Source organism: Rhodamnia argentea, chromosome 3 (assembly GCF_020921035.1).
Source record: "Rhodamnia argentea isolate NSW1041297 chromosome 3, ASM2092103v1, whole genome shotgun sequence".
Taxonomy (NCBI): domain Eukaryota; kingdom Viridiplantae; phylum Streptophyta; class Magnoliopsida; order Myrtales; family Myrtaceae; genus Rhodamnia; species Rhodamnia argentea.
This window is the reverse complement of record NC_063152.1, coordinates 7940813-7965843: the sequence shown is the minus strand read 5'-3', so window position 1 is coordinate 7965843 and position 25031 is coordinate 7940813. Positions and strand designations below refer to the sequence as shown.

Sequence of the window (25031 nt, the reverse complement as noted above, 5' to 3'; positions counted from 1 at the left end):
ACGGACAGCACCGATTGGGGCTTTTGTATCAATGATTCATAACCAAAGTTAATCAAAGGGACTACGTTGATTATTAAAATGTTTAGTACTAAATTAGCAAATCTTCAAAAAAATTATGACTAAATTGCCCAAATTAAAAACATTTAGGATTGAATTAGCATAAATGATATAAATTTAAGACTTTTTTTTTATAATTATCCCGCAAAACCTTTGCCGCTTGCCATTGACCAGCCTCCGCAACAATCGAGCACACAACTCACTCTCTATTTCTATCGTTTTGGATGAGTTCTAGACGTCAAATCCCATGTCGTGGAACCCAAACCGGTGTTTCCTGCCTTTGGCGACCCAGATTTGGGGTGACCGGCTGGTGATTCCGCTCATTGCATCAGCATTGCTCCAAGGGGCAAACAGGGACAGACACAAGACTCGACAATGACCCGACTGATGACAATGGACGACGGACGGCTGCTCGAGGACATGACGGCGAGTTCCAATACTGTGGCGGGAGAAATTGGGGAAAATAAAGGTCCTGGGTGTTTTTTTTCAGCAAAATGCTTATAGTCGGATGCATGAGCGAACAGTGGGAAGCACTAATAAACGGGCTACAGCCAGTGAACAAGTTCAAATATTTATGAAGCCCTCATTAACAGATGAAGTAGGCCTGTTTCAGGTGAAGTGATACAGTTCAATCATATCATCATTGGCTTTCAGGAGGGCCACCGGACTCCACGATAGGATATCAAGACCTGCGTCGCATAGAGGCTTGCAATTAGGGAAAGAAAATGGCACACCTTCAACTCTGCCGCAAGTGATATAACCTAAGCACATCCAACAATGAAGAGGCGACATGTAAGAATTACTATCACCTTTTGGAATCATGATTATTCACTACTGAGAAGATATAGACTGACCCACACCTGCTATTTTTCTCCTTGGTCTTTTGGTAGCTATTTTGGAGGCACAATGTACATTTGCAGCACTAGACATCATGCAGAGTAGCAAACCATGTGAACCAGATTCCAGTGTGATAAAATTTAGTATGAACTTACTCAACTCCAAGAAGAGGGACCATCAACTGCTCGTAAGTATGAACCCGAATTGGTTGAATTAAACAATTTGCTCACCCGAAGGCATCAATTACCAATCAAAAGCTCAGTCACGTTCTATAGCTTCTGAAGCAGTCCCTCAACCAGGCTGCAGTACCCTCTGTAAGACTCTTAACCAATTCTGAATAGAACAATTAGTTCGCCTTGTCATAGAGAACTTCAACTCAGCTTCAGTCAAGGATGAGGCTTCAATTACTAGCTGCCTCATCATACCGAACGAACCCTCTCGAATGCGGCGATAGCAAAAGAGGGCTCCAACTCTCCAATGGGAAACCCTCATCAAGTGCATACCAAAAGCAGTGATCGACCACAATTTCCCCCAAACATCTCGAACAAAGCTTGATGTTTTGCTTCAAACTACAGCATTCCTCCTACCTAAGATACTCGAGAACCGGGCTACCCTTCAAGATTTCATGCATCACCTTATCCGTGATCCCCGTGCCGCATATGGACAGGGACTTGTGGTTACTCCAAGTGACACTCCTACTAATTGGGAGTGCATATTCTCATCTAAAAGAATGAAACTCTCTCAGCATCAAATCGAATCTCGCATTATTAACGAATCTCGCATTGTCATCAGTGAGCACACATTGTAATCCCTATCTCCAGTAGATTTGCTTTGTGCAGTGGGTGGTGTGCGCCCATGTTTAGCGTCGTCAACACTATGTACAAAGACGCTAAAAATAGGATGAACAAGCTCTAAGATCTAGATCTAAGATCTAGATTTAGATTAGGAGAGGTAAGATGAGCACATAGGCGCCTTTAATGAACTTCCAGATCTAGATCTAGATAGGGAAAGAAGAGCTCCAAGATTTAGATTTAGAAGCGGAAATGAGAGCTTTCGAAACTCAAGAGAAGTTTTATAAGTGCTTCCAAGGCAGTAGGAACTCACCGTATTCCTCCTTGATTTTGTCGGACTTCTTGATCCGGAGGATTTGCAGTAGCATGTTGATTTTTAAACAATGAAAGTGGGAAATACACCCAACAAGCGAAGAAGAGCATCAACAACGAGCAAAGAAAAAAATTATATGAACATTGTAAAATATTCCTAGATTAGATCAAAAGAAATAATCTCAACTCAAGTTAAGAAGGTGGTGCCTCCCACAAGTGTTTTCTCATTCAAGGGAGCTTGGAGCGGGAAGAAAAAAGAAAAAGAAAAAAAGAGAACCAGAGAGAGGAGAGTGAGGAGAAAAATTGCTACTTGGCCATGGCCGAGCTCCTGAGCAATCCCTGCGACGCTCGAATAACTAGGTTGGACTGTATTCAACATCTTATTTGTCCCGTTCGGATTTTAAGGAGATGAATTTTCTTAATTTGGACGAAATAGATTGAATTCGTCCTCCATATTGAAGAACCAGAGGTATTCATAATAATTCGCAACTGGATAAATCTCCGACAAGAAAAAGTGGATAAATTAAATCGAACCGGCTAAAAAGTAGTATCAATTTCGTTTCCGTTTAAATTTTCCTTGTGGCAGGTTTTCAGATTGGTAGGGTTCGATTGAAATTTTGCTTAAAAAAAAAAATCATTGTCCAAATATGATCACAATAATGAGCAAGGTGATTACGTAAATTTCAATAATTACAATTTACACCTAAATCTTTCTTACCAAATAGCTTTCTAATTCCATTGTTCTTTCATAGACCTAATCATTCGAACATTTATTCATTTTTTTTCCACAATTTTCTCACAATGAATTTCTTTTCTCTTTTCTAGTACTACTAAATAACTTATACTCACTAATAATTAAAATAAATTCACCTAATCGAGTGAGTCCATTGTTATATCATAAACTAGACATCAAGCCACGTCGTGCATGGGTCCAGAAACAGTAGTATACATTAAAAGGGAATATGCTAATCAATTGGAAGATAACAATAATTTTTTTTTTGTGATAGGTAAATAACTTTTCTATTGTGATGCTTCTGTTCTTTGCAATTAGAAGATGAAATCCATCGACATCTAGAATGCTTATTTCGCTTGATTTAGTAATCGGTCGGACCACGCCTTCTCAGCCCCAGCCACCCGGCCCATCCCAGCCTCTAAGGCAAAATGTGGGCCCCGATTGTCTCCGATTATATGAGTTGGTGAACCGCTTGCGGGTGTCTGACCCCCAAACAAAAAAAAGAAAAAAGAAAAACTGCTTGTGGGTGTGCATATAAATATATTCTTTTTATGGGAGGACTTTAAAACATATTGGCATCGCAAATTAATTAAATGATTAGTCCTAATGACAGAAGATTAGTTGGCTATAATCTCATCTTCTTGAATTTTTTTTCCATTTTTTGAGTGGTCCCAAATATTATCCGATTAGATGTTCGAGAAATACATTAATCCTTCACCCTTGAATTGCTTCCCGTTCGGTTTTTTTTTTTTTTTCGACTTGCTTGGCTTCAGAAGTTTTCATTGACTCATTATCTTTCTCGTTTAGAGCACGTCGTGGCAAGCATGTTTGATAGCTCTCACGAAATTACATAAGTAGGAACATTTATAACCCGGATAGAGTAACAAGTTAGTACAATAAGGTGCTAAAAGTTGAGAAGAATTGAAATTCGAAGCCATTATAACGGAAGGCAAATTGATCATTTTAATCCGAGAAGCTCTTTTTGTGACGCCCTGAAAAATTTGAACCCTTTTGGTGATAGAATATAGTTTACGGGATGTTTGTGGACTGCAATCTATTGTTTGAAATTGAATTCATGGAAATCTGGCTATGGAAATTCCTAATTTCTTGAATCATCGATCGTATTAGTTTAGGGGTCGATCGATCAATCGCTTTGTTTTAGAATTCGAAATTTCTTTATCTAAGTCTTATTCTAGCCCAACTAAGATGGGATTGGATGAAATCGCCCTTCTTAGAATGGCCAGATGACAAGAGTGCCCTTAGGAAGACAATTGACAAAAATGTTCCTGAAATTTTAGGAAATGACAATTTTACCCCTAAATCTTCATGAATGCCAAGACAAGAAAATAAATAAACTGGGGCCCACTCTTATCTCTTTCTCTCTTAGTCAGAGGCAGCAACTACCACCACCCCTCTTCTTCTTCTCTCTCTTTCCCCACCTCTCTTCCTCTTTATGCTACTTTTTCCCACAACCGACTCTGCCCTTCTTCTTCCTTTTCTTCTGTTTTCATGCAAAAACCACCACGCTACAGCCACCCTCATCGCTGCCACTACTTTACCACCTCGTCACCACCACCTCAGACCACCACACATCCACCGCCGGCTACCGTTGAGCTCAGAACATCTGCGAGAGGCTGGAAGTCTCGCAACAGCCCCTGCTCTGTCCTACCATGTCCGTCATTGTTCCAACGGCTTTCATGCATCATCAGCCACCACCACCACGTCCTCCAACCACCTTAGTCTTCCTCTGACCTCCAGCCCCCACCTCTGATTGTTGGAAGCCGCCATAGAACCACCGGAGGAGTCGAAACATCCATTGCCCCAGTCTACCATGTTTCGCTCGGTTCTTTCCTCACCAGTTGTCCGCCACTCTGCTGCCTTTCTCCGCCCATATCTAACCACCACACACTCCTGGACACTCCCTTAGACCCTCATCGACCACTCCACGAAGCCCCGACGCCATTGGAACCCCGAACAGCCCTCAAACCTAAGCTGTGTCGCCTCCCCTGTTCTGGCCAACGCCTTGCTCTGCTTCTACAGCTGCTCTAGCTTCTCTTTCTGTCACTGTCGCCGCATCTGCTTGCTGTCCCGACCACCTTCGACCACCACAGCGTCCTCCAGACTATCCTCGACCACCCTGCACCGTCGTATAGCCGTCTGAAGTCCCAAAATTTTGCACTACAGCCCAAAACCGCCCCTGCCCTGTTGCTGTACAGTGTAGTTTTCAAAGTCTGACTTGGAGAAACAAGGCTCGTTCGCATAACAAACGGACCCAAAACCACCTCAAATTTTGTACGCACCTTCCTCTACCTCTCTTCGACATTACCAGCTAAAGAAAATCCCCAGATCAGTTTCGGAATTTTAAACTGTACACGTTGCCGTTCGGACTGCTCAATGTGCCCGGTTTTGCGAAAATTGGACTGCTTCGCCCTTTGCCGACCTCCACGGACCACCACACACCCCCGACACCTCCCTTGACCTCTTAAGACGCCCTTAGATCATTTCCAAGCTTCGTTGTGGGCTGTAGAGGCCCGAACAGCCCTGGTTCGGTAAGAACAATTTCTGTTCTTAGTCCGTTTCGGTTCTGCTTAGACTAATTATTGCTGATTGTGACTCAAACGAGTTTCGACATGACCTCGTCGACCTGTGTGATTCTCTATTAGGTCTCGACTTGGAGGAATAGCCATTGTTTGGTCGCATCGACGCTCGTTGTTCATCGAATCTCGGTTTGGAACCCGAGAACCATAGAGGATCATAAATTGTTGTTTTGACACCAACCGACGGTGAGTTGACCTCTAATCCCTAGTTAAGTTGCTAATTACGTTCAGAATTAGTGTGATTAGATCATCTAGGTGTTTGGGTAGATAGACTTGGGTCGGTTTAGGTTAGAATTGAATTTAGGCTAAATGGCCCTAATCGAGGAGGTTAGTCGGTTATAATTGCTTAGAATGTGACTGATTGATTTTTGGGCACCTTGATAAGAATGAAGTTGGTCCTCAAAGTGATTCATTTGACAATGAATTGGCTATTTGCGTTATTTGATTAATTGGCTCGGTTATGCAATTATGTGCTACGAACGACCGAGAATCGCTTGGATGCTCATTTGAGTTGTATTGACTCTATTTGGTTAGCTAGACCTTTTAATTGGCACTATACATTCATATGATCTTGAATGTCCCAAAATGCATTGAGCATGAAAATGGCAAGAGCCAAGTCTTTGAGCATAATTATAGGGAAAAGTACACTAGAAGTGCCATAACTTGTGTACGGCGTTCACTTGAGTACCATAACTTTCAAAACGTTTACTTAAGTGCCATAACTTTCAAAAATTATTCACTTGGGTGCTACGTTGGAGCAAAATCGTTTACTTGAGTGCTACAAGAACTTTTCTAGCGTGCCATGTCGGTTTTCCGGCGTGCTGCAGTAACTTTTCCGGTGTGCTGCAGTAACTTTTTCGGCGTGCCATGTCAGCTTTCCGGCGTGCTACAATAACTTTTTCGGCGTGCCACGTCAACTTTCTGGCGTGTTACAGTAACTTTTCTAGCGTGCCACGTCAGCTTTTCCGGCTACCATGTCAACATGACACTCAAGTAAACGATTTTTGAAAGTTATGGCACTCAAGTGAACGCCATACAAAAGTTATGGCACTTCTAGTATACTTTTTCCCATAATTGTGTGAGCATCCGGCTAAATTCAAAGTTAAGAATGAGATAGTTGCTGGATGAGTTGATTGGTCATATGATGGGATGATGATGCATGGCTTGTCGAGTTCGTATCGTGCCTATGGCATGAACCTCACGACTCATCGGTTGCCCGACTTTCTATGTTGCGTCATGGACGTTGGATGTCGGTCGCAGCTTGTGATAAATCGATGCTCCATAATGAAATGTCTACTTGAGGTATTGCGTTACCATTTGTAGTTGCCATCCCCGAGAGGTTATGGGACGATGCCTGGGTTACCGGATGACGACCATAGCATTGTGTGGCATGGATCGTACTAATAGATTCCGACATTATGTTGTACGGATCTATTTGCCTTGATCATACAAAATCATCGTTAATAACTAGACTTGTATGGTGTCCAAGGTCCAACCGATGTTGAGCTGCATTATGAGTATTTGAGAATTTGACTGTTGAGTTGAATCAACATGATCATACACTACGTCCACATTGCATTATGCATGACCTCCTGCCCGGTAAGTTACTTGTGGTTGGCATACATGTATTCCATGGTCTACGATTGATCAATAGAATCTTCCGGACGAATCAACATCCTAGCCGGGCTTAGGCATTGACTCACCGAGATTTATCTCACCTCGTAGTGGTTAACCTTTTTCAGGTTTGAAATGATGGAGTTTAAGGTCTTTTTTTTTGGAGTTGAGGCTGAAGGCCACGGTGATGTAGCTTCTTTAGGAATAGAAGTGATGTTAACCCCGCTCGACCCCTTACCCTTTTGTTGGTCTTAGAGAGCTGCCCCGAAAAGTGGGGTTGTATATGACAATAGCTCTGTAGGATTAATTACCATTTACTTTTGATATGGTATCGACAATTGTATTTTGGTATTTGACTGTTATGGATGTTCCTAGTTGATATCCCTGTCATATTTGTTTGAATGGGAGTGTATACGTTTCCGCTTGCGTATTATGGTATCATAGGTCGATAGTGTACCTAGGACGTTATCTTTTATGACCCGAGGCGATTTGGTAGGGATGCCGCATACTCGAGAGTCGGGGCGTAACACTTTTGAAGGTTTGATTGGCTGCTCAAGAAATTTTTTCGTGTCTTTTGGAACACGGCGAATTCGATTATCCGTGTCGCAATTGCTGCTTTTTTTTTTTATAGTCAAACAGACCCTTCCCAAATCTCTCTTAGAAAGTCACATTTTTTTTAAGTATCTTTTCTTACCATATATATGTGTAAAATTTCTTCGTATTTTGTCAATATCGCGTTCCATCAATAATAATTCAAAGATTTCAGAATAATATGACTTTGCAAAACCTTACAAGTTTCTATTTTTTTTTTTGCACACAAGCAACATGTGCCCCCTTCCTAGTAACAATAGATGAATAGAAGCAATTTCTTTGATGCACATTAAATTATGCATATACGCAATAAGAACAGGTAGGGAACGATAACAAAAGTAAGTTTTTAAAGGCTCTTAGAAAGCTAAACATGGATATTAAATAAACAAAACCCTATGTGGTACCTTGAAAATCTATCTATCTATCTATCTCTCTCTCATATATATATATATATATATATATATATATATATATATATCTAGTTTGCAGTATAAATTGAGTGTCTTTTCCCACCAAATCTACCGATGCTAATAGATTTGGAATTTCAAAGAAGGCTTACTCTATATATGAACCCTCTCTCTCCTTATGGGCGCGCATGGCAATACTTATGCTTCAAAAATCAACTACTGACCAAAAGTTGATTTTTGTACTTTTCCTTCCGAAGATAAGTTAATCTACTTACGCTCTAGAAGTTAGTTTTTGATTATAGAAAATAGTTTGATAGCGGGACAACGATTTCTACTTACGGAACAGAAATTTATTTGGTAACGGTTGAAAATTTCTACTTCTAGAATATTATTAACACAAAATATTCTATGAAAAAATTATTGTCGGCGGCCGAAAAATTTTTACTTCATTTTAAATATTTTGAATTTCTTTAAAAGTAATTATTATTATTAAAAAATATATTATTAATTATTTTTTATTCCGAGGGCTGGAGAAGGTCACCCGAAAGTGGTGGTAGGCGGTGGTCGTCGATAAGCGATAGCGGGGGGCAATGACGGTCGTTGAGCATCGGGTGGCGGTGGTCGGGGGGGCTGGTGGTGGCCTGGGCGATCAATAACGGGTGATGGCTACTGACGGTGGTCGTGGCGACGGGCGGCGACGATGGAGACATGATTAGGAGAGAGGCGCTAAAAATGAAAGAGGCTAAAATGAGACATATATCGATGTTGAGAAATTTCTACTTCTTAAAGACATGTAACTTTTTTTAGCTTCTGCAATTGGCTTAAAAACAACTTCAGATATAGAAATTTTCTTCAAAAGTAGAAATGAAATTTTACTTAACAAAACTGATTTATGCTTTAGAAATTGAATTGCCAAACGGATTTTTGCTACAGAAGCACTTTTGGAGCAGAAATTCAACCCTAGAAGTGTTACCATGTGTGCCAATATTACCCATAATCGATTCAAATGATAATTATACACCATCCTTTGAAATCATAAAACATGTAAAGTTTACTTTTTAATTGGTTTTTGCTCGATATTAGGAGGCATCCATCCAACATTGCCAATTTTTTTTAATAATAGGTTTAAGACCATTAAAAATTCCAAATTGATGCCTCATGATACATTTAATTCAAAATAATTTTCATCCGGCAAAAGTTTCTAAACTCGAAACCATAACACATATACCCCAACTACCTTTCATCTCATGAAAAATCTCAAACGGATACCATACCCTTAACCCAAATTTACTATTCCCTAGACTTATTGTTTTTTTTCCCCAAAATTACTTTAGAGCAAATTTATCACAGGATATCAATTTCAAATTTTTTTTTTGAAATTAAAACTATTTTGGCGTAGATGATTCATTGAATACCAATTAGGACCTTTTGGGATAAGATTTCGTTCCCCTAATAATACTAACTAGTCTTGACTTATAAGTTTCATTTAAGGAGAAAATTCTTCAATTTCTCTTTGGTGCAAAGCAAATTTAAAGGATCTTTCACCTTCACAATTCGGCCCAGGAATTTCAATAACATTCTTGCCTTATATAAGATGAAAAGCAAAACCATATACTAAATAATCGACAAAAAAAATTAATTTAGAGGGTCTTAAATACGCGTGTAACTCTTTTTTTTTCCCAAAAAAAAAAAAACACAATCATTCTAAATATCATACCCTTTTCGCAAAATTTCTCAAAAGATAAAAAATAATTTTTATGCCATTATTTGGATTCATTTATCAAAATAACCCCACAATGATGCTCCTAAAACAAAGCTACAAAACAAATCTCGTGACAGATGATATTCGAAATCTGAATTGTGTAGATTTGCGTGACTTGATTTGGCTTCTCTGTCAATCCACTAAGGGTGCGCATGAAAACACTTCTCCAACCGAGAATGGCTTCTAGCAAGAAGTTGGTTTTTCTACTTTTACTTTTGAGCAGAAGTTGATTTTTCAATTTCTACTTCAGAAGTTGATTTCTGATTGAAAAATGCGTTTGATAACCGACATAAATTCCAGCTTTTGAAATAGAAATTCGTTTGATAATGACTTGAAATTTCAGCTTCTGAAATAGAAATTCGTTTGATAATGGGTGAAAATTTCTACTTCAAATATGTTATTAGAACAAATTTTTTTTTTTTTTTTGTTCTCATCTTTCATTTTTGGGAAAAATGAAAAACACGATGCCCTTGCTCCTCCCAAAAAACAGACTAGGCAAATTGAGAAACCTAGTTTGGTTTCTTTTCATCGTCCTCTTTTGGCCCTGTACAAGAGAATGAGTCCATTTCGGGAATGATGTCTTTCCCGCGAAAGCTTTCCAATTCCACCGCCATTAGTGAGTCGCCATCTCCAGAAAAACAAATCAGTACTGTGGAAACGACCATCATAAACCCTTCAAGTCCCTCAAAATCCATTCTCGGCGAGGATATGGCGCTGCCAGACGCCAACCCCGATCTCTCCTCCGCTCCACCAGAGGCGGTGGAGGTTAATAACATCAGCCCCCTGCCCGACGTCATAATCTACCATATCTTCTGCTTCTTGCCCTTCAAAGACCTGGTGAAGACCAGCGTGCTGTCCAAGCAATGGCGTTTGGCTTGGAACTCCACTCCGAACATCGATGTCTCTCTCCGCTCATGGCTTGTCGTTCCTTTGATCAGCAAAGCACTGAGTCTCTGCACTTCCACTAAGATAGAGAAGTTCCATGTGAACTTTTACGTCCATCCTGAATTCGATCGGTGGTTCCACTTTGCTGCGGCACGCCAAGTGGAGGACGCTTCGTTGGTCTTTGGAGGCACGAATCGTGTTGTACCACAATTCATGTGCGATTGCACGTCGCTGGTTAGCTTGCGAATATCGAAGGCTACTTTTCCACCGGATTTTACCATCCACTGGCCTTCACTTAAGAAATTGTGCCCCCACGACGTTATTTTCATTTACTTTCCCTCGGAGAAAGATGTGATTATGAAAATCATGAGGGGGTGCCCTGTTCTTGAATCTTTTACGTTGCGTTCCTCCTGGCTCGAAGCTCGCAACATCTGGATTGATTCAAGATCTCTAAGAGAGTTGGTGATTGAAGCGGATATTTCTTCGTCGCTCATTCTTTCGGCTCCGAATCTGCTTTCATTGCATTTGTCAGGTGGATTTGTCTCCAGCCTAATTGGAGTATCTTCATTAGCAGAGGCAGAGTTGAACTTTAACGAGCCAACTCGTCGTTGGTACGTTTCTCACGACTTTAAGTCCCATCTTTTAAAGCTGCAACATGCCACGAAAATCACATTCGGAAGCTGGTGCCTTCAGGTACAGAGTTGATTTTGTTTGGTCTTTCTTCCTGGGTATGTTATTGACGTATATTGCTGTTATGTCGGACATAAATGAACCTCAATGGTCATTTCTTATTCTGCTACTTGGTTCCAAATTCAACTTGTTTCCAGGTTCTATCAAGAACGGGGATAAAGGGACGGCCGTACCTGTCATCGAGATGGCGAAATATTGTGGTGTATACTACAGTTTGTAAAGCGAGCTTAAGGGGATTGCGTTCTTGCTGCGGAGTTCGCCACTACTAGAAAGGCTAGCCATATGCAATCCAAAATCCAATAATGCCAGGGTATTAATCCATTTTTGTTCTGGACATAGTGACATATATGCTTCGGTAGTCAGCCTCGCATCTTTTATCTTGAAGCTGATGTTGTGTGGCATTTATGATTTACACACAGTTTGCATTTTATTGCATAAGCGACATAAGCGAATTGGTATGTGAAAAAAAGCTTGGATGGTTTGGAGCTACATGGAAAAAAGTTGATTGCTTTGCAACAAAGATGCGATCATTGATTCATTTGGTCCGTGAGAACTTATAGCGTGCTCTACCAGATTAGACAAGCTTGTTTGTTTTACAATCTTTTTCGGTAATAATGTCACTGCTACGTTATTGCTTCTCCTAATTTGCTGTGGATGTGTGTTTTCAGTTTAGGAAAAAAGATTTTCCAAAGCTCTGCAACTTTGTTGAAAAGCAATTTGGGCGCTCACGGAAGGATTTCCCTTGTGTGGCAAATCAGCTCAAAAGGGTTGAAATTGTCGGGTTCGAATTCAACGATGAGAAATCAAAACTTTTGCGTGCCTTAGCTAAGTTTCTTCTCGAGGAGGCAGTTGAATTGGAGAAGATAGACAATCCGTGCTGATTAAAGATGTCATGGACCCTGGGATACTCACGATGTGATTTAGCTTCAAGAAGGCTGTTTGAGAGCTTCTAGAAATGCTGAAATTATAGTCAATTATCATTTCAATAGTCTCTCTTTTGAGTTATACAAGCATAAGCAAAATCATAGGTACTCATTACCCCCCTAGATTACACCCTAGATTTGCATGAAAGGTATGGAACAAAAATTGCTCTCTCTCTCTCTCTGGTTGTGCAACTTTTCGAGTCCGTGATTTCGTTTGGATCGAACTTCTCTGACTTGGATGAACAATTCTTCATCTTAACATGTTTACGAGTTCTTTGTGAAATCCTTAGATTTCCATCACAATTTGAGTTATGTCTATTTCAATTATGCAGACGGCTTAACCTAACCGGACGGCAAGACCAGTGTTTTGTTCGTAAGGTTGAGAAAATGATTTACTCACACTCCCTCCCCTCGAAACCTATTTTGATCAAGAAGGTGCAGGTCCATATAGGCCGAGTCTATTTATTTACTTCTTTAGCATACCCTATATGTAATGGGCCTAAACGCTTCCATTTATGCTATATGACAACCGACCTTGCCGTGAAAAAATATCCTTTGACGCTAACCTATTGCATATGATTAAGGTCGGAGCCGAGAGAATGCTTGCTCTTGTGATCGCCACGAGGCATCTCACTTTTCCTCTGTGATTGCCACATGGCAATACACATGACATAGTTTTGCCATGTGGCTCGAATTTGACGGATAAGCTTCAGCTTATTAATTTATCATCTCTTAACTTTTGTCTTTAATTTAAATTTCTTAACAGTGGCTAAGCAAAAGTATATTGATTTTTTTGTAGAGTTTAAAATCAGAAAAAAAAATTGATAAATTAGAGGAAGTGTGGTTTTATTTGTTTCGAGAAAAATGAGCGATTTGAAAAATTTTCTAAAAATAATGAATTATATTATTTAAAATAAATAGCTAATAGAAAATATTTTCATAGTGGGCAATACTTTAGGTCTCAAGGTCTCGTGGACAATGAAATTGTTTCGACTAATTCATTTTTGTGAGTGATAGAGATTATTTTAAGAAAATATTTCCTAACTTATTCAATTTTCGCGTAAACAAACAAAGCCTCAATAAAATAAGTTTTTATTTCAACAAATTCTCTTTTACCAAGAAAAAAAAAGATAGAATAAAACAAAAATACAGACATTTTTTTTCTCCTAAATTAATTTGCATCTTGTTTCGTCGGAATTTCTCCCACAACAAAATATCTTTAAGTGAAAAGGGCACTTCGATTTTTAAGTGAAAAGGGTCCTATGGCCTCTCCGGAAAGGAGTGATCCAAATCAATCAGGAAATCAACGAGCTTAACATTAACTGAAATTTACCAAACTTAGACCCAATCGGAGTTTCACTCAATCGCATGGCTTAAAAATTATAACTAATATAAAAGAACCTACAATAGCAAACCTCGACGGAGTTTGACTTGACGAAGAAGTCTAAAGATGCAATCGAACCAAACTACAATTACAAACCTCGACGGAGTTTGACTCCACGACGAAGCCTGGTAATGCAGTTTCACTTTACCGGAGTTTGACTTGATGATAAAGTACAAGGATGAAGATATGCGCCAGAATTTAATTTGATGACGAGAATCTGAAAGTTGGGGCTAAGTTACGCTAATCAATTGGAAAGATAACATTTTTTTTTTTTTTGCGATACTTGAATAACATTTCTATTATGATACTTCTGTTCTCCCCAATTAGAAGCCGAAATCCATCGAGAATACTGGACTGCTTATTTCGTTTGATATTGTAATCGTTTGGGCAATTAAGGGTCAAAAGCTCACGAAGAAAGTCAGAGATATGTGATAAAGGGGAACAAAACTACAACTCTTTACCTTTTTTTTTGGTCTGAACAACTCTTTACTTGAAAAGTTTGCAATTGACAAATATTAATTTGATAACTCTACTTCATCTCTCACGTATTTCAATTTTAAAAGTTGAAAATGTTTTCTTTTTATCTTATAAAAAAACTTTACAAAAAAATCGGATTATTTTAAAATATATGTTCTTTCCATATATGTGTGTACAATTTCTTCATATTTTGTCAACATTTAATTCTGTCAATAATAATTAAAATATTTCACAATAACATGATTATGCAAAATCTTACAAGTTTCAATTTTTTTCGCACACCCGCAACATGGTTGTACCCTTGCTTGTAACAATAGATAAATGGAATAAATTCTTTAGTGCGCATCTTCATCTAAAATTATTCATATATGCAATACGAAAATGTAAATTTGCAAAAAATTGAAATTTGTTTAGATATTTACTTAGTTATGTTATGGTGAAGGAAACAGAAAAGGTAAGGAACGATAAAAAAGAAGAAGAAGAAGAAGTAAGTTTTGAAAGGTTTTTAGAGAGAAAAACATAAATATAAAATTTTTGCATTAAAGAAACCATTAAATAAACAAAATCCTATGTGGTAACTTGGAAAAATCTCTCTATCTCTCTCTCTCATATACATCTATTTTGTACTATAAATAAAGTTGGCCTCTCTCTCATACATCTATTTCGCATTATACATCGAGTGTTTTTTTCCCAACAAATCGACCGATGCTAATCAATTTGGAATTTTGAAGAAGGCCTACTCTATATATGAACTATGCTCTCTCTCCTTATATTACGCATAATTACTTGGATTCAAATGATAATAATACACCATCCTTTCCAAAAGCATTTTTGAAGCAAAAATTCATTTCCAGAAGTGTTACCATGCGCGCCCATATTACCCATAATTACTTCAATTCAAATGACAATGATTCACCATCCTTTGCAATCGTAGAACATGTAAAGTTTACTTTTTGATTGTTTTTTGCTTGATATTAGGAGGCATCCATCCAACATTGCCTATTTAATTTTTTTAATAATAGGTTTAAGACCATTAACAATTCCAAATTGATGCCTTAGATACATTTATTGAAAAAAAAATTTCGTTTCACAAAAATTTCTAAACTAGAAACCATAACACAAATACTCCAACTAACTTTCGTCTCATGGAAAATCTCAAACGGGTGCCCTTAAATTTGTGTCATGGATTGTTTTTTTTTTTTTTCAAAGTTACTTTGGAGCAAATTTATCACAGGATATCAATTTTAGAAATTTGTGAAACCAAAATTATTTTGGGGTGGATGATTCATTGAATACCAATTTAGGACCTTTTGGGATAATATTTCGTTCCCCTAATAACACTTACGATTCTTGACTTTTAAGTTTCATTTAAAGTAGAAAATTCTTCAATTTCTCTTTAAGCAAATTAGCCCAAATTTAAAGGATCTTTCAAATTCACAACTCGACTCAAAAATTTCAATAACATTCTTGCCTTCTATAAGATGAAAAGCAAAACAAAAAACTAAATAATTGACAAAAAATAATTTAAAGACAATCTTAAATATGTGTATAACTCTTTTTTTTTCCTTCTTTTCCACACAAGTCAACCCCATCATTCTTCGACCAAAAAAAAAAAAAAACAATCATTCTAAATATCAAACCCTTTCCACAAAATTTCTCAAAAGATATAAAATAATTTTTATGCCATTATTTGGATTCATTTATTAAAATAACCCTATAACGATGCTAGTAAACAGGCTACAAAACTAAAAATCTCGTGACAGAAGATTCGACATCTGAATTGCGTACATTTGCGTGATTTGATGTGGCTTCTGTGTCAATCCACCAACACCTTCTCCATAAACCCTCCGAAGTCCCTCAAAATCCATTCACGGCGGGGGAGATGGCGCCGCCAGACGCCAAACTTGATCTCTCCTCCTCTCCACCAGAGGCGGTGGAGGTTGATAACATCAGCCCCTTGCCCGATGTCATAATCCACCATATCTTCTGCTTCTTGCCCTTCAAAGACCTGGTGAAGACAAGCGTGTTGTCCAAGCAATGGCGTTTGGCTTGGACCTCCACTCCATACATCAATCTCTCTCTCCCCTCTCTCCCCTCAAGGCGTGTCGCTCTTTTGATCAGCAGTGCACTGAGTCTCTGCACAGCTACTAAGGTAGAGAAGTTCATCTTGATGCTGGTTCGTACATCCCCACTGAACTCGCTGGGTGGTTTGGCTTTGCCGTGGCAAGCAAAGTGGAAGACGTCTCGTTGGTCTTTAGACACTCATGCATGTTACCTCGAATCTTGTATGATTGCACGTCCCTGGTGAGCTTGCGAGTGTCGAATGGTTTTTTTTCCATGGGATTTTAGCGTCCACTGGCCTTCATTTAAGAAACTGTGCATTGACGGGATTTTAGCATCCACTGGTCTTTGGGATACCGATGGGATTACGAAAATCACGAAGGGGTGCTCTGTTCTCGAATCTCTTACGTTGCACTCCTCCCCACTCGACAGCTGCCTCCTCCGGATTGACTTAAGATCTCTAAAAGAGTTGGTGATTGAAGCCGATCATATTTTGTCGCTCAGTATTTTGGCTCCGAATCTGCTTTTATTGCGTTTGTCGGGTGGATTTGTCTTCTGCCCTTGCCTAATGAGAGTACCTTCACTAGCAGAGGCAGAGTTGAACTTTCACAAGCCAACTGCTCTTCGTTGGAATTTTCCTAACGACTGTAAGTCACATCTTTTAAAGCTGCAACATGTCACGAAAGTCACATTTGGAAGCTGGTGTCTTCAGGCACGAGTTGATTTTGTTTGGTCTTTCTTCCTGGGTATGTTATTGACGTATGTTGCTGTTATATCAGACATATATGAACCTCAACAACTAAAAGATCATATCATGTTCTGCTACCTGGTTCACAATTCAACTTGTTTTCAGGTTCTATCAACAACGGGGGTAAAGGGATGGCCGTACCTGTCATCGAGATGGCGAAATATTGTAGTGTATACTACAGTTTGTAAATGCGAGCTTCAGGGGATTGTGTTCTTGCTGCAGAGTTCTCCACTACTGAAAGGCTAGCCATATGCAATCCAAAATCCAATAATGCCACGGCATTAATCCATTTTTGTTCTGGATATAGTGACATGTATGCTTCGGTAGTCAGCCTCGCATCATCTACTTTCAGGCTTTTATCTTGAAGCTGATGTTGTAAAATGAATCTCTTGTTGCCATTTATGATTTACACACAGTTTGCATCTACTTACGTAAGCGAATTTGTATGTGAAAAAAAGCTGGGATGGTTTGGAGCTACATGGAAAAAAGTTTGATTGTCTTGCGACAAAGATGTGATCATTGATTCGTGAGAACTTATAGGGTGTGTACCCTATCAGATTAGACAAGCTTGTTTGTTTTACAATTCTTTTTTGTGCGCAATGTCACTGCTACGTTGTTGCTTCTCCTAATTAGCTCTTAAAAAGCTACTGTGGATGTGTGTTTTCAGTTCAGGAAAAAAGATTTTCCGAAGCTCTGCAACTTTGTTGAAAAGCAATTTTGGCGCTCACGGAAGCATTTCCCTTGTGTGGCAAATCAACTCAAGAGGGTTGAAATTGTCGGGTTCGAATTCGACAATGAGAAATCAAAACTTTTGCGCGCCTTGGCTAAGTTTCTTCTCGAGGGGGCAGTTGAATTGGAGAAGATGACAATCCATGCTGATTAAAGACGTCACGGACCCTCATGATCCTTGGGGTACTCACGATGTAATTCAGCTGCAAGGAGGCTGTCAAAGAGCTTCTAGAATTGCTGAAATTATAGTCAATTATCGTTTTCTTCTTAACGGCGGTGAGGACCGAAGAAGTTGAACCTCATTTGAAGGTCATCTGCGGGCACTAAGTTCAGTCACTGACGGTCGTTGAAGCTTACATAGTTGAGCTTCATTTCACTCCATTAACCAGTTTACATTGTTTTCATTTTTCACTATGTTCTTAGGGGAAAAAGGTCAAGATGTAATCTTCTCCGTTAGGTCTAAATTGGCTTGGTTTCATCTTTCGGTTTGCTCTCCACATTTAGAAGTTCCAGAACCACTGATTTCCCGTTCGGCCGACTCCTCTTCTTCCATTGTCGCTCTCCACCAAATTCTGAAGTAATGCTTGGAACCCAGCATTATCCACGTAATCCTCCAAATTGGCTAGTTAGCATTCTGATTCAGGCACTTCGAGTCTTAGTACAACGAATTTATCATCCATTCCTAGCAGAATCTCTACCTAATCGAGAATTCAGTTACGCCTGTGCTGAGCTCGCGTTGCACAGTCTCGGACGGAGCCTGAGCACGTCACATTGCCTCTGTCTTGCATCGTCCATCGTCCTTGTCATATTCATCTCTGTTCCTGTTATCCGATTGCTTATGGTCATTGTTCTTTTCATTTTCTTCCTCGTCGTCATCGTCTACATCCTTGTGCTCTTGGCATGCTGCTTGCACGATCAATTGGCGATTCCGGCGACTGACGCCTAAGCTAATTGAGTGGCTTAAGCAACTTGCGGAGTTGGTTTCCATAACTGACGATGGGTGGACAAGAACTTTGTCGACCGTTGTAAGAGGTCGAGGCGCTGGAGTTTGAATATTAAAATTACTCAATTAGGTGATTTTTTTTTATATTGTAGAGTAACTCATTTATTAAACTTAAGTAACGAAGATGTTAATTTCCTAATTAATTCATGCGATTTTTATTATACTTGATAATTAATAATTTAGTACAAGAAATGCTAATATTTAATCATTTTTATGATCACACTCATAATTAAATTTTTTCAATAGATTTGACAATAAAAGGTCGTAATAATTCTCGACTAACTTATAATCACAGGAAATTATAATATAGTTCTAATAATTACAGATTTTGATTATAATTAGATGCGAGTAAATTGAAAGTTACACATCAAATTTATAATTCAAAGAAACGATTTCATGATACTAGGATTAATTATTATATAAATCAAATTGATTTAAAAGATTCTCAAGTTTGATGATGTCAAAATTAGGAACTTTCAATCCTAAGCGTTTGAGGAGCGCTCCTTTATTAATGAAAAAAATAAGAAATTATTGAGCGAGTTAGGATATCGTTTAAGTCCATTATTTAATATTTTTTTTCTCTAAGCATAAATAAATGTAATCCTCCATCTCTTTTTCATAAAATCTTCTAATTTGATTTCGCAATCAGATAATTTTTTTAGTCATACTTGCATAATGAGATCAAAAGAAAAAAAAATTCTGATAAAAAAATTTGAAGGATGTTTAAAAGGGAATAGGAAATCGGATCGAATTGAGAAAAAAGATAGTTTCTAAATCGAATCAATAACTAATTGATCGAGTCAATTGATTTTTGAAGAAATTAGAAAAGATGTCCTTGGAAAAATCAGGGGCACAGCCGCAGAAACCCTAGGATTTCAAATCCATGGCGGCGCCCTCCGTCCACAGCGTTATCCGCCGCAAACCCTCCGGCAACCGGCGGGATCGCACCGAAGGGAACCGACCTCCTCCTCCTTTGAGCTGTAGGGATCTAATTGGTCGTGGTCTTTTTATATACTACCGGAGTTCTTGTATTGCTTCAGCCGTTTGGTGCGCCAGGACGTCGGCATGTGCTGTTTCTCATCGGGTGCGACTATTAGGTGGCCTTGTCTTAAGGTCTTGTCGATCGAAGGTGCCGAGTTGAGCGATGACTTCCTCGAGCGAATCTTCAGGGGATGTCCTGTTTTAGAGTCCCTTGCGTTGTCCAGATGCCGGGGCGTGAACAACATTATATTTGATTCATTATGTTTGAAAGAGTTGGCGCTTGTTGGCCTCGGCTTTGGTTCTTACGTGGAGAAACTTCGCGCCCCGTATTTGCTTTCCTTGCGCGTAATAGGAGGGAATCATGCTGTGTTCAGACTTGACGACGTGTCTTCTTTGGTGGAAGCCGAGTTATATTTTTCCGTTGAAAGTTGGGATCCTAATTCCAAGGGCCGCGACCTGTTGAGGCATCTTCTTGAGAAGCTGCGTGGAGTTCCTACCATCACCACCGGCGGTTGGTGTTTGCAGGTACAACCTTTATAAGACAAACTCATGTTGAATGGCGTCTGTGATTGGCGGCATTCTAGATTTCATCAAGGGGATTCGTTGTGATCTCATGTCTAATTAATCATTGGCTGATAGGATGATTCATAAGTTTGTTGTTACGAACTAATGAACCTTGGAGCTTTCTCCCCTCCATTTACATTTCAAGTAAATGGATCTGGGATCTCACTCAATTAGGGACAATGAAAGCCACTAGGTACTGCTAACTATTTTGGATGCTGCTCCACGCCACATTGTCAAAATCTTTATTTTCACAAAAAAAAATTGACAAAGAGATTATCTGAAAGAGTAACTTTTTTTTTTTTTCAATTCATTCCTCCAGTTTATAGAGGAAATACAATTATTTGGATACATGACAGAAGGGTCATGCCCTCTTGTCACCTTAGGCCGCCATTCCATTGTAAATGCTACTTGGCTATTCGCTGAATATTTTACAATGGCAGTAGAATGATTCACTTGGAGACTTCAGTCTGATAAAAAGGTTCACTGTCTCAGGTGACCAACTACTTGAATTTTCAGGCCTTTCAAAGATCACAAGTTCTACCTAAGAAGCATATGTAAACAGTCTCGATTCTTAAATACATTCCCTTGTTCATTGTTACCTGTGGTGTCCTCATCGGTCTTTTCCCGGCTGCGAGACGGGGTCAGAGAATATCGAATCTGGATGGACTGTAAATTTTTGTTATTCCTTATTCATGTTGAACGGGAAAAAGAAATGTCAATTAACATTTTCTATTTTGCTTGCTTAATTTCCTTAGGTTCTGTCCCTCTTGGAGATGGATGGAGTGCCGTCTCCATTGTCAAAATGTCAGAATCTGATACTACATGCACCAGTTAATCAATGGGACCTTCCCGGGATAGCATACATGCTACGAAGTTCACAGTGCCTGGAAAAATTAGTCATATACCTGACTTGCTTCCCGATGGTATGTTCCTTTGCTATGGTATTTTCGATTCGCTTCTTGTGCTGACTTCTCTTTCGCATTGATGTTTAAACAATGAGTTAAAACTTTAGAAGCACATAAAGAAGATCAATCTCTAACTCTTATTTGTTCCAGCAATTGAAAATTGCCCAACCCTGTGAGTCTAGCAGCCTGTGTGCAGGGCAACATTAAGCTGTTTGGTTCATGTCTTAAAGTAACTGCAGTGTTGGACTGGAGGTCCTTTTGCTGCCATGTAGCGTTCGAATCTTGAACTAAGAGTTTAGCGATGAGCACCTAGAAAGAGAACATGTTTATATGTGTAGACGAGTTTGAGAGCTTAAATTAAAGTAAGACTAACTAGCATCTGCAGAGGACTAATGGAAATCGTTTGTTTGAAATTTTAGTGAGCCAATGAAGTTTTTTCCCCCCCTCCTGTGGTTCAGCTTCTCATGTGAAGTTTGTTTCTTGAATGGGGTATCTATGTGCAGTTTCAGCTTCGTCGAGAATCTGAAGAACGTTTCAACTTCGACAAAGAAGATTTTTTGTGCTCACGGAAGGGGAACTTTGAATGTTTGGTGAAACATCTCAAAAGAGTTGAGATCGTCGGCTTTGAAGCCTATATTCGTGAGTCAAAACATCTGCTCGCCCTAGTTAAGTTCCTTCTTGGGGATGCACTTGTGCTGGAGAAGTTGATTATCAAGGCTAAATTGCCGCCCACACCAGATGGACAAAAACGCCTTCAAGCGATCCAAAATGTGCTCAGCTATCAAAGAGCTTCGAAAAATGCTGAAATTGTCTTGGATTATTATTTCGAATAGGCGTCCTAAAAAGGTACATGAAAATCCGGGTATCGAGTTGATCTCATGGCAAGGCATGTTGCCCCAGGCACTACACTGCTTATTCTTATTCGAACTATGACAGTTTTTAGGTTTCTTAACATGTAACCTAATTTAAACTTTCTTTCGAGCTTAGTTCATATGTATTTATGAACCTCTTAAGGAAAGAGGTTAATGGTAGTGCTTTGGATTATCGACAAATGAAAGGGGTGTTTTGGTTGCAACATTGCTCAGCTTTCTCTCTGTCCGAAATTTATGAATAAGCGAATAACATTTTCAGGTACGTTCGATTTCAAGGACACAAACTCGGAGTACTTCTTTGCTGCTCAGAAGAAGATAAAACTCGAATTTTAGCATCGACTTTTTTAATGGTTTAATTTGGTTCAAGTTGATTTTTTCTCCGCAAAGCGGTTTGCAATTGGAACGAAACATTATTTCGTGGTTCGGTTTGGTTCAACTTTTGGCAAAAAGAAATAAACCGTGAAATCATTAGTCTTCTTTATATCTCTGTTACGTGGCATTTATTTTCGTTAATAATCACGGGATACTAAAGAATGAAAAGAGTTATGAGTTCACGGTGGCGGCGATGCCGTTGTAATGAGTCGTGACTCGTGAGCTCGCCGAGGCGCATGGGGGACCATGGAGTTGGTCAAGTTCTCGGAGACGTGCTCTGGTTCTGGTGCAAGTTGGAGCTTAATGTCCGCATCGACCGACTCGCATGTTGGTGGATTTTGGAGGGGCAGGGCGAGAAGTTGGGCGAAAGATGATGGCAATAACTTGATTTTGATTTTTGAGTCGTTTGCACGACAAACTTAAATTTAGAAGCGCCTATATGAATTTTTCAGATTATTGTCTGCTTTTAAAGGACGGTGAGAATAAGGAAGAAATCACCAAAATGACATGACAAACTTGATTATTTTCCAGATTATTTGAGACCGATGCACTAAGGGTGGGTTTGGTTCAACATTTCAAATAGGCTTTGAGGGAATGCAAATGAATTTTGCTTAAGGGGCTTTGGGAGAATGCAAATAGCATTTGGTAAAAGCTCCTTTGGAAAATAACTTTGGGCCTACTTAGTGTTTGGCAAAATCAATTCGCAAAGTAGCTTTCTACCACATTTATTTAAATAAAAAAATCAAAAATCCAAACTTAAGACTACGGCCGCCGAGGGTTGCGTTCACCCCGGGGAGGGCCACCAAGGGTTGCACGACCACCAGCGGCCATCGCTTGGGCTTGTAGGCGAGGGTCGTGCGATCTCGACGACCCTCGCCTAGGCTTGTGCGGCCCGGGCAATGGCTGCAAGGGGTCGTTCGACCTCGGGCGGCTCTCGTCTAGGTCGCGCGACCCCGGTGACGAGGAAGTCAAGCGACTCACAACGAGCCTTGCCCGAGCTCGCACGGCCCGAGGCAACGACCACCGAGGGTCGCCCCTATCCCTAGAGGCCTCGACCGGCGGTCGCAGATCTAGTTGGTCGGCAACCACAACTAGGGTTTTGAAATTTTATTTAAAAATAAAATAACAAAAAAATGATGGGAAAAATTGGAATTTGAAAAAATAAGTAAGGGTAGATATGGAAGAAAAAAAATCATAACTTAGCATTTGGCCAAATGTTAACCAAGATTAAGCTTTCAGCATTTTCAAGGCTAACTTTCATCCCAAAATCTCTTGAAAATGGTTGCCAAATGCCTAGCATTTTTCCCAAGGAGCTTTGAAAATGCACTGAGGGTAGGTTTGGTTCAACATTTCCAATGGGCTTTGGGAGAATGCAAATACATTTGCTTAAGGGGCTTTGGGAAAATGCTAATGACATTGGTAAAAATTCCTTTGAAAAACAACTTTGGGCCTACATAGTGTTTGGCAAAACAAATTTGCAAAGTAGCTTTCTACCACTTTTATTTAAATAAAAAAATAAAAAATAAAAAAATTCGAAAATCCAAACTTAGGGCTACAGCCACCGAGGGTCGAACGAACCCCGGCTAGCACGTCTAAGGGTTACGTGACCACCGGCGGCCATCACTTGGGCTCATAGCTGAGGGTCGTGCGGCCCCGGCGACCCTCACCTAGGCTCGTGCGGCCCGGGCGATGGCCGCAAGGGGTCGTCCGACATTGGAATTTGAACTATATGAATTTATCGACTAGCCAAACTACTTAAAAACTTGATCACATCGGCTGTCATCAAAGTAGGTGGTCCAATTTCCAGCATAAACTTCAACTGACATTCACCATCCAAATGAAAGGATGTCTCCCAAAGGAAAATATTTTGCGGCCCTTAGCAGTTGAGTTTATTTTGGTAGGCTATATGCTCAGTGTGCTACCTATGACGAATAAACCAATGGGACTGTGAACTGAATTATTACAAGCAACACTTTCTTCGTCGCCAACACATAGCTTCAGATAAGGCTCGAATCCCTCCCGAAAATGAAACACCTCGTCCAATCTGGTATCACCGGTATCCTCATCCACCAGCTAACTTGCTTGCTAAATTTTGCAATTAGCAAGGTTACAGTTAGATGCCATTAAATGACCTCGAGCTTGAAAGAAACATTTAAGAGAGAGAGAGAGAGAGAGAGAGAGAGGAAATACCAGAGCCATTGACTACTGTGGCCAATTGAGACCTAATCCCCTGGAAGTTGTGCTGTTGTCTATTCTACTCCCAGAGGATGCTTGTGCCTTCGGGAATGACAAAACGCAAATAGAATTAAGCATATGAAGTTGTTCAACATATTAACACTCTTCTCAAAAGACAAAATGTAATGAGCTTTAGTGAATAGTCTCGTAGAAAGATTATAAACACACAGATACGCACCGTTTTGGCTGTGATAATGTAATCAGAATAAGCTTAATTGCTACATTTGTATTCAGAGTATCCAAATTGATCTCGATAATTCTTCACGGGGAGGACAAACGAGGAGTGGCTTTCTTAGACTTCACATATGGACGCTTCAGCAAATTTTTCTGTACCTAATAGGACGTAACCGATGGCAGCCCTCTCCTCCGAACCGGAGAGGACCTTCTAGATTTTCCTCACACTCCTCCATCAGGTAAAAACAATCAGCCAGATAGGCACCTCGTTGCGCTGTAATCGTGTTCATGGGGCAGATACAAGGGAAAACATAAGTAAATAACCCA

General features: G+C 39.7%; 1 protein-coding gene across 1 annotated transcript; it reads left to right on the top strand.

Moving 5' to 3' along the window:
• Nucleotides 1-10409: 10409 nt before the first annotated feature.
• LOC125314031 (F-box protein At5g03100-like) lies at nt 10410-12157 on the top strand. The gene is made up of 3 exons (XM_048275486.1): nt 10410-11279; nt 11414-11488; nt 11945-12157. Exons 1-3 carry the CDS (start codon nt 10410-10412, stop codon nt 12155-12157), a joined length of 1158 nt encoding a protein of 385 aa, XP_048131443.1.
• The last annotated feature ends 12874 nt before the right edge of the window (nt 12158-25031 follow it).

What these genes read in the sequence shown, in the direction of transcription:
- LOC125314031 (XM_048275486.1), top strand. Translation starts at nt 10,410, where the DNA reads ATGGCGCTGCCAGACGCCAACCCCGATCTCTCCTCCGCTCCACCAGAG. An exon ending in TCGGAAGCTGGTGCCTTCAG is followed by an intron (nt 11,280 to 11,413) that starts GTACAGAGTTGA and finishes ACTTGTTTCCAG; the next exon opens with GTTCTATCAAGAACGGGGAT. An exon ending in ATATTGTGGTGTATACTACA is followed by an intron (nt 11,489 to 11,944) that starts GTTTGTAAAGCG and finishes GTGTGTTTTCAG; the next exon opens with TTTAGGAAAAAAGATTTTCC.